The following is a 10,415-nucleotide window of genomic DNA, read 5'->3' as shown; positions in this document are numbered from 1 at the left end:
AAGAGAGGAAATAGTAAAGACTACAGCAGAGATAAATAAAATGTTGTTGTTGTTATGTGCCGTCGAGTGGTCTCGGACTCATAGCAACCCCCTCCCTGCGTTTCTGAAGGGGTATCACTATAGAAGTAGATTGCCCCATCTTCCTTCCGAGGAGCGGCTGGTGGGTTTGAACCGCCAACCTTCTAGTTAGCAGTCAAGTGCTTAGGCACTACGCCACCAGAGCTCCCTAAATAAAACTGAGAATAGAAAAACAATAGAGAAAATCATTAATACCAAAATTTGTTCTTTGAAAGGATCAACAAAAGCGACCAATTAAAAAAAAAAGGGAGTAGATTCAAATTATTAAAATCAGGAATGAAAATAGGGGACATTAGTACTGAGCCTACACAAATAGAAACCACTCACAGAGACACTGGGGGCGGGGACGATCCCATGTGCCATCTCCCTGGCAGGTAAGCACTGGGGTGCCCAGGAGGTAGAATCCGTGGTTGCACTGGTATGACACTGTGGTGCCATAGCTGAACCTGTGTGGGCCGCTGGCATGGACTTGACGAGTGCTGTTCTCTTGGTGCCCAGGATCTGTACAGTTGATGACTGCAATGGAATGGGTCAATTAGAGGCAGTTATCTGGTCCTGAGGATTTTATCAAGCTTTCAAAAATGAGCATTCAGAAGTTCAAACAGGCATGTGAAATTTTCAGACAAACACTAGACAACACAAAGCAGATCCTGCCTGGGAAGGTGAGCTGGTCCTGAGGCTCCTACAACCTCTCCCTTCCTTCCCATTTCCTCCATACTTGTTAACCTCCTCCTTTCCAGTGGTACATTGCACAGACCCCTACTGCTGGTTTTACCAGCTTGAATTGTGGGTTATTGGAATATGTGAGTTCCCTTAGGGCAGGGGTGTGTAGTCTCTGTAGCCCCTACCCCTAGCTCAATGTTTCTTCCCCTGCAAAGCTCCCTGATTGCAAAACTGATGCATTTGAGTTGACTTGAACAGGGATTAGGCTCTTTGAGAAGCTGTTTTAATCACCTTTATGAGTATTTCAGGGAGAGATTAACAACCTAAGGGATAAATTTGATTTTGTAATGTCAAATTTGACATTATGATGTTAAAATAGTTTAACTCAAAGCCAGAGTGAGATTTTATAATGATGTTCTTAATAACCCATGATGTGTGCATTTGCTTGTAATACACTTTCACATCCATCTGAGCCTCATGCTCATCCTATGAGGTGGCCAACAAGCTATTTCTTTTCTTAAAAAACAAGCGAGTTGCCATTGAGTTGATTCTGATTTGCACTGACCCCATGTGTGTCAAAATATAACTGCCCCCATAGAGTTTTCGTTTCCTTTTCTTTCTTTTTTTAATCGTGATTTGGGTGAAAGTTTACAGAGCAAGTTGGTTTTCCATTTAACATTTCATACACACAGTTTTGAGACATTCATTACATTCCCCACAATGTAACGGCACTCTTCCCATTTGCTCCCTGAGTTTACCATCTCCCTTCATCCTTCTTTCCTATTCGTTTCTGCCTTCTGAGCTTTACCCCTTGACAAATGCTGCCTTTTTGATCTCGTATGCTTGATTGTTCTAATGAGTGTGTACCTCCCCGGTATTATTGTTCCTCTTATGTGCTTATCTGTCATTTGCCTGAAAGTTATGCCATGGGATTGAGTTCAGTTCCAGGCTTGAAGGGTTTCTAAGGGCTATAGTCTCGGGGCTTCCACCGGTCTCTATCTTTCTAGTAAGTCTTGTCTTTTTCATGATTTTGTTCCTAATTTTTCTTTCACTCTAGCTGAGACCTCCTGTTGTGATCCCTTTCACAGCAGTCAGCACTGGTAGGTAGCTGGGCACCATCTAGCTCTTTTGGTCTCAGAGTCATGGAAGATGGGGTTTACATGGCCCATTAATCCTTTGGATTAATTGTTTCCTTAGGTCATTTATTTTCTCCACTCTTTGCTCCGGTTGAGGGAAGACCAATAGTTGAACCTTAGATGGTTGCTCACAAGCTTTTGAGAGCCTGGTCATTATTGATCAAAGTAGGATGTAGAACATTGTCTTTGTGGACTATGTTATGCCAATTGACCTTAGTGCCCCCAAGACTATGGTCCCGAGCCACTAGACCAAGTGACCCGTTCTCTCAAGGTGTTTGGTTATGGCTAAGAAGTTTTCAGAACTTTGCCCCCTGTATGCTCTACTATATTCATGGAGCAGCTGGTGGATTTGAATTGCCAACCTTCTGGTTAGCAGTCAAATGCCTTAGGTACCGTGCTATCAAAGCTCCTTATATATATTTGTAGCTCATATAAATACATATGTCGAAATATCCTCTGTCAAACTTGTCAAACACTCAAATATATTTAGGAGTATAGTCCTATTCAGCTAAGGAAGGTATGCCTATCTTTTTTTGATAACTGAGAAAACAGGCTAAAAGAGGTTTAGGTCATAATATAAGCAAGTGGTATTAATTCATTCATGGTATTTACTGAAATATACTGTGTGCCAGGCATTGTACTGGACACAACAAGTATCACAGAATGTAGTCTAGAGCAGAGTGTTTCTGCCTTGGCACCACTGACATTTTGGGCTGATAATCTTTTGTTGTAGAGGCTGTGCTGTGCACTGAAGGAGGTTTAGCAGCATCCCCAGCCTCTACCCAATAGATGCTAATAGTAACCCTCCAGTTGTGGCAATCAGAATTATCTCCAGAGATTTGTCCCCTGGAAGGGGGGTGGATAGATAGACAGATATATAGATAAATAATAACAACAACAATAGTCCTATTTGATAAGTGCTCTGATAAGGGACAGTAGAGAGTGTTCTGGAAGCACAAAGTAGGGCACTTATCCAAATCCAGGTGGTGGAGCAGGAAAGCCTTCCCAGAAGAACATTTAAGCTGACTTTTTATTTTTCCAAACCTGACTCTTAATGTTGTTGTTGTTATGTGCCATTGAGTTGGACCCGACTCATAACGACCTCTCCTTGGGTTTCCGAGGCGATATCACTACAGAAGTAGATTGCCCACCCTTCCCTCTGAGGAGTGGCTGGTGGGTTTGAACCACCAGCCTTCTGGTTAGCAGTCAAGTGCCTTAGGCAGTACGCTATCAGAGCTGGTTGAACAAAAATCACCAAGGTAAAGAGAGGGTGAAGGGGAAAGAGAAGAATTCATTGGAGGAAGTGGTGTGTGTAATACTCTGGGGGGGAGCACAGGGACACATGGTACATGTGAGGGAATGAAAGAGGTCTGGTGTGGCTGGGACCCCAATGGCGAAGGTGAGGTCAGGGATGGAGAAAGTGGAGAGCAATGAGGCTGTACAGGAGGCTGGCCTGTAAGTCAATGGGGAAGAGTCCCCTGACCCTGAAGACAACAGGAAGCCTTGGAAGCCTTTTAACAGGGAGGGACTTGATCAGATTTGCACTTTAGATAGATCAGGGCAGAGCATGGGCTAACAGGGAGCAGCACCACAGGCCATGTTTCTAATGATTTTAGCCCAGCCTTCTGATTCCTAGAGTAGCTGGCCCTTGAGCACACTACATAGGAAAGGTACTAGAAGAGAGGAGCTGGTTACAGGAGAGAGACAGAAGGGCTGATGGTACGCGGGCCCTGAGGAGAAGGGAGGATATGAAACAGTGACTCCCCAAAGCAGCAGTTCTCTGCCTGATTGGATGATGGAGGGAAGGCACAACACAAGGTCATGGCAAGTGTTGTTGAGTATTCTGGAACCTTCTCTCATTCAAAAATGGCATCTAGAAATGTTAAGAAGGGGGATATTCCTTTAGGGCTAGTATCTTATTTTGAAGGAGTCTTGGTGGTACAATGGTTAAAGTGCTCAGCTGCCAACCAAAGGTCAATGGTGTGAACCCAACAGCCGCTCCGTGGGAGAAAGATGTGGCAATCTACTTCTGTAAAGATTTACAGCCTTGGAAACCTTATGGGGCAGTTCTACTTTGTCCTTCACAGTTGCTATGAATTGGAAGACTCTAGTGGTGTAGTACCTAAGGCATATGACTGCAACCAGAAGGCTGGCGGTTCAAACCCACCAGCCACTCCTCGGAATGAAGGTTGGGCAATCTACTTCCCTAGTGATACTGCCTCGGAAACCCAAGGTGGGGTCGTTACGAGTCGGGTCCGACTCAATGGCAGTGAGCTTGGAGCTTGACATCACTGGGTTTTTTTGATTTGTTTTAAAACAATAATTTGAAAATTTTGATCCTTTAATATCAGTTACATATGAGTTGTGACACGCTGTAACTCCAACACTGCAACGAAGAGTCACCATTCCAGAGACTCTCACCTCTTGTAGCTATGAAGACTTGGACCATCAGGACCAGGCACACTGGTGTTCAGCCTGGATCTAACTCTCCACTTGTATGTCCTTTAGTTTGACAGACCATTGTCCGTGAGGGGCGGACAGGCCGTTGGTGCTTCACTGCTGTGAAGAGCCTCTGAAAGCTTTAGCTTGTTGTTGTTGTTATGTGCCGTCGAGTGGGCCCTGACTCACAGCGACCCCTCCTTGGGTTGCTGAGGCAGTATCACTACGGAAGTATATTGTCCAACCTTCCTTCCGAGGAGTGGCTGGTGGGTTTGAACCACCAGCCTTCTGGTTAGCAGTCAAGTGCCTTATGCTACCAGAGCTCCTTGAAAGATTTAGTGATTTATTCCTAAATCACTCCCATGGGCTAGGATATCCTCTTGAGTCTGGTATCTTCTCTATGTCTCTCTGCCTCTTTCCTTCTCCCTTCATTCCAACTCTTATATTCTCTGTTTTTTATTTTTCATTCTAATTCCCCTGCTTATTTTTTTTTCATCAAGAATGGGGCTCTATAGGATAATGATAAATTATTTGCTCTACAAAATGTAACAAGGCTGCTTTCCACTTCTATTTTGAAAGATGAAACTAAGTTTTGCTTTTCTTATATAACTGTGATGAAATTTTATGAAAATATATCTAGTACGGGTTTGAAAAAGTTCCCTTTTATACTCCTGCTTTCCCTCAGGTCTTCCCCATCTGAGTCAAAATGATGCCAATGAATTTATTGGCTTCTGCTCCTTGGCTACAGAATCATAGACAGCAGAGGTGCTGGGGGTACAGTGGAAGAGGAAGGATAACTCACTTCTGCAGGTGGGCAGCAGGTCGCTCCACTGACCGCTGGCCAGGCATTGGGACCTAGCGGCCCCCTCGGCTACATACCCAGGGTTACAAACAAACTTGACCACATCGTTGAGGTTAAACTGGTTGCCCTGAGTGAGGCCATTGACAGGGTTACCTGGGTGTCCGCAGGTGATTGCTGTAACCAAAACAGAAAAAAGTAAGCACTTCTATTAGTCCACACCCAAAAAAAGGTCAACCTCTTCTCACCTGGCATTTTTCATGCATATCAGGGAAGTTCAGCCCAAAGTCTAATTTCAATCTCTTTTGCTGCAAAAACCTTTATCTCTTAGCATCATAATGGGGACATTGCATCTTTCTTTAAGGCATGTCCATAGCTTGGATCCAAACCAAAAAAACCAAACTCACTGCTATCAAGTCGGATCCAACTCATAGTGACCTCTCCTTGGGTTTCCGAGGTAGTATCTCTATGGAAGTAGATTGCCCAATCTTCCTTCTGAGGAGTAGCTGGTGGGTTTGAACTACCAGCCTTCTGGTTGGCAGTCAAATGCCTTAGGCATTACACCACCAGAGCTCCTAAGCTTGGATAACTCAAGATAAATCATTGACTTCCCATAGGGGTTTATAGGACTGGGTTGTAGTTCTCTGTGGTTCAGGTGGTCAGTCCTGCCTTATTTCCTCTGCTTCTGATCCCCTTGGCCTCCTGTCTTCATCATTGTTAGAAGTAAAGATGATGACCCATCAGGTGATTCAGACTTATTTCACCTCCTGGGCCAACCTTGACAGAGCCAAAGTCAATAAAAACCAAGCCTTGGTGCAAGGAGTTCCCTGCTAGAGCAATAGTCCAGACAAACTGCAGAGAATGAGAGCTGCTGTTTGGAAAGACCCCTCACCCTCACTCATTGGCTCTTTCCTTGTTAAGAGAGCTTCATTAGTGTAAGGCCTGGCCTCTCTTTATGCTCCTTTACTTACTCTGCTCAGGAAATTAGAGACACCGATCTGCACAATTTGGGAAGAACAAGCCATTATGTTTGGCTCAGCTCTGCCTTCTCCCTGTTGGGACCTATCTGCCTGCAGAGAGCACACTCTGGAGGCAGGCTCTCCCCACAGTGTAGGGATGCATGCCCCAGAGAAGTGCTACTTTATGGGGTATGTGTATCTGCTGCATTCTGGGCTTCATTTAACAGGTCCCATTTGACCCTCACATTAAGCTACATTCCCCAACTCAGCTTTTATCAGCTCTAGCTATTTGTTGAGAATATAGGTGGAGGTGGTAGAGTCTGAGTCTTCTGAACAGGGGTGAAATTGTGAAACAACTGTGTGGAGAATGGGAAAGGGAGATAACTTGGGAAGTGTAGAAGGAGAGTTGGAAGGTTCTGAGAGGCCGGTTGATATTGGAAACCTTGAATTTGTATGTGATGCTGGCTAACACAGTGCCCAGAACTACTTTTGCCTTCCTTTTTCTAGATACTCCAAAATACCTGTGCTCTACCAGAGAATGGGGCTTGTAATCTGACAGGTGGTGGCATCATCATCATCATCATCACCACCACCCCCCACCCAACTACAAAACCAGCAGCTACTTAACATCTATTCCAGGCACTGTTTTAAACATTATATGCATTAAGCAATTTAATGCTCAGAATAATCTTTGCGGTATCTGTTTTTTATAGATAATAAAACTAAGACCTAGAGAGGTGAACTAACTTGTGTACTGTCATATAGTCACATCACATATTTAGTGACAAAGCTGGGATGTGAACCCAGGTAATCTTGGTCCAGGGCCTGAGTGCCTAACTATTTTATTATACTGATTTTCAATAGAGACCAGAAATAGAATCGAATGCCTTTAGGTTAGGCAGACATTCTTCATTTAGTGCAGACCTCAACATTCCCTAGTTATAACCCAAACCTCTTTACACCTTAAATGCCAACTTCCAGAAGGCATTTGAATTTGTATCTTCTATAGGAACCCAAATACGTTTTATCCTCACACAATTAGAAGGGTGACTGAATATAGCTGGATCTTGCTTTTCATAAATCTTATAACTTAAGGAGTTACTAAGACTAATTTCCATGCATTGATTATGTTTTAACCTTGTGGTAAATATATACCAAAACCAAACCAAACTCACTGCCATTGAGTTGGGTCCAACTCGTAGTGATCCCTCCTTGGGTTTCTGAAGGAAGTATTACTACGGAAGTAGATTGTCCAGTGGCTGGTTGGTTTGAACAGCCAGCCTTCTGGTTAGCAGTCAAATGCCTTAGGGACTGCACCATAACAAAACATTTGCAATTCAAAAATCATGCACTGTTTACTGAGTTAAGTTTTATTACTTTATTGCTCTGTTTCATATATTAAAAGGCAAACTAAGAAGAAAAATAAAAACAAAAACCCCACACTTTAAAAGTTCACTTGAGGGAACTTTCGAAATGAAGAATTTTTCCAAATTACTTCCAGACAGCTGAGGGATGATGGTGGTCACTTACATTTAAAATGCCAGATTAATAAAAGAATAATTAAGCTATAGAGAACCCAGACTTGCAGAATAACTAGAAAACAGAGAGAGCTACAAACTCCAAACACCCTTTAATAAGCACTAACCCAATCAGAACTCTCTCTTAGGCTCCAAGTCTTTTTGAGAAGCAAGAATATACCAAAAATCTTTATGGAAAAGAGAAATAAGGAACAGGTGAAGAGCTGCTTAAAATTGATCGAAAATCACTGTCAGAAAGAGAAACTATATCTTGAATGTAAAAATATTGAAAGAGAATCCTGATATGTTAGTGAACTGACTACAAAGAAGGGACTTAAAAGTGTGTGTGATTCTCCTCCATGTCTTCTGGAGGAAAACTATTAAAAAGAAAGAAGGGCGGAAGGAAGAAAGAAATGAAGGAAGACAGGAAGGGGTAAGAGATATCCTTCTGAGATTGGGCAGTGAAGGGAAGAAGCAGCAAAGTGTGTGTGTGGAGGGCTGGTGGTGAAGTTTGGGATCTGCAAGACAAAAGAAAAACAAATGAAAAAGAATCGGAGGGCATAAACTTTTTCCTTATCACACACACGCAATAAAACAATACAAAGCAAAAATGCCATACTTTGCAACAAAGACTGAAGAAGGTGTTATTGTGAATTACCCTAAATCCACAAAATGTGTAGAAAAAAATCAGCCTACATCTATAAAAAGTTGCTATAAGAAAAAAACAGAAAATAATAAAGATATCTCAGGTGTTGAAAATCCCACCAAACAAAACAAAACACATGAAGTAGAAGAAAATTGTAAAAGCACTCTAAACAGAAATAGATAATCTCAAATAAGCGTTTGGAGATAGGAATAAAACACCTTGGGAATCAGAAAATAAAAAAACTGAAAATATAAATGGACAAAAATGAGGATAATTGAGGACAATTAGAGGATAATTGATTAAACACAGGAAAGAAATAGAAGAAAAAGACAAATTCATCTCAGAAATAAAGACCAAATTATAAGCGGCCCAAGGGAAAATCCTCTCAAATGACTTCCATCGTACATAGGGCCACGATGCATTGAAACTGACTTGATGATACCTAACAACATTGTAGAAAGTCAGACAAACAGGAGAACTAAAACCAGATGAAGAAAGACGCAAAAATGATAAGAAGGAAGGAGGCTGGAGTAGAAGATAAGTAGGCAAAGAAGATTCATCACACACATAATTTGAGTCCATGAAGAAAAAACGAAACAATGGAATAGAACTAGTATTTAAAACTATAATCCAAGAAAATGCGTCAGAAATAAAAGACCTGAATTGACATATTCAAAGGTCCACAGTATACCCAGTAAAATTGTCTTGATGTGGTCAACTCTGAGGGATATCCTAATAAAAACAGGCTTAAGGATAAAGAAAACTTGTCAGTCTTCGGGGGGAAAAAAAAGCCAACAGCATCAAATAACCTACAAGAACAACAGACTTAAACTAATATTAGAATTCTTGAGAGTAGCATGCCAAGCAAAACAATAGTAGAGAAGCATTTTTAAGAAGTTCAAAGAAAGAAATTGTGATGAAGCATTTTATATCCCAGGATCTTTATATCCAAGGATTTTATATCTTAAGCCCTTTAGCTCCCTAAGTGTGAGGAAAGGGTATAATAATAATATATAAATGTTATAATAAATGTTTTATGCTCTGACAAAATATAAATTAGGCAACTGAAAATGACAAGAGAAGGAAGAGGAAAAAAGGAAAGTAGAATAAATTTATTTTGATTGTTGTACAGTCATTAAAGGAGCTCTGGTGGTGTAGTGCCTAAGGCATTTGACTGCTAACTAGAAGTCTGGTGGTTCAAACCCACCAACCACTCCTCGGAAGGAAAGTTGGGCAATCTATTTCCACAGTGATACCGCTTCGGAAACCCAAGGAGGGGGGCGCTATGAGTCGGATCTGACTCGACAGCAGTGAGTTTGGTTTTGGTTTTTGGTATAGTCATTAAGTGAAAGTCAAAGGATACCACTAAAATTGATAAACCATATACAAAATGGTTAAGGAAATGCACTAATGGCATTTAAGTGTTACTAGTACAAAGGTAAATAACAGAACAAAAATACAAACTTTCCTAAATACCAAAATAAATGAAAAAAGCAAAGGAAACATAGCAAGAGAAATGCCATAAATGTAATGTTTTACACATAATACTTGCATAAAACACAACAGAACTGAAATTAAACATTATCAGTCATATGAGTGCAATGTGAATGAATCAAATCCACTCATTAAAAGAAAAAAATTTCAAATTGGCTCACAAAGCAAGACCCAAGTCTATGCTGTATAAAAGAGATGTACCTAATTTAAGTGACTTGGCAATGCTAAAATAAATGATGGACAAGTGTACATATACTAAGCAAATGGAAAAATGATGAAAGTAGGAATTGCAATCCTAATATTAGAAAACACAGAATTCAAATAAAAAGATATTAAAAAGGATAAAGGACATTTTTAAAGGCTAACAACCACAATTTATAATACCCAAATAATACAGCAACTACTTTTATGTAGCAGAAACTACAAGAGATAGAAGGAAAAATAGACAGAAGCATATTAATAATAGGAAAACTTAACATACATCTCTCAGAGCAAAACAAGTTAAGCAGACAATAAGTAACAATATAGAAGATATAAACAACATAACCAATAAGGTAGCTATTTATTTATTTATTTATTTATTTATATTTATTTATTTTATTTGGGTGAAGATTTACAGAGCAAATTCACTTTCCATACAGCAGTTCACATATAGTTTGTCTCATGTCATTGACCACAGTTTAC

General features: G+C 40.8%; 1 protein-coding gene across 1 annotated transcript in view; it reads right to left on the bottom strand.

Annotated features, from left to right (window-relative positions):
• The window catches only part of CSMD2 (CUB and Sushi multiple domains 2), a 972,087-nt gene that overhangs the window by 52,625 nt on the left and 909,047 nt on the right, over positions 1-10,415 (bottom strand). Inside the window, exons 55-56 of the mRNA XM_007950414.1 lie at positions 5,119-5,292; positions 406-594 (exon numbers count right to left, since the gene is read on the bottom strand). Coding sequence (XP_007948605.1) covers positions 406-594; positions 5,119-5,292 — 363 coding nt within the window. The remainder of the gene's footprint in view (positions 1-405; positions 595-5,118; positions 5,293-10,415) is intronic.

This window comes from Orycteropus afer, unplaced genomic scaffold, assembly GCF_000298275.1.
Source record: "Orycteropus afer afer isolate SDZICR_OR568_19922 unplaced genomic scaffold, OryAfe1.0 scaffold00272, whole genome shotgun sequence".
Taxonomy (NCBI): Eukaryota; Metazoa; Chordata; class Mammalia; order Tubulidentata; family Orycteropodidae; genus Orycteropus; species Orycteropus afer.
Note: the sequence above shows the minus strand (reverse complement) of the source record. Positions and strands in the feature narration are given on the sequence as shown.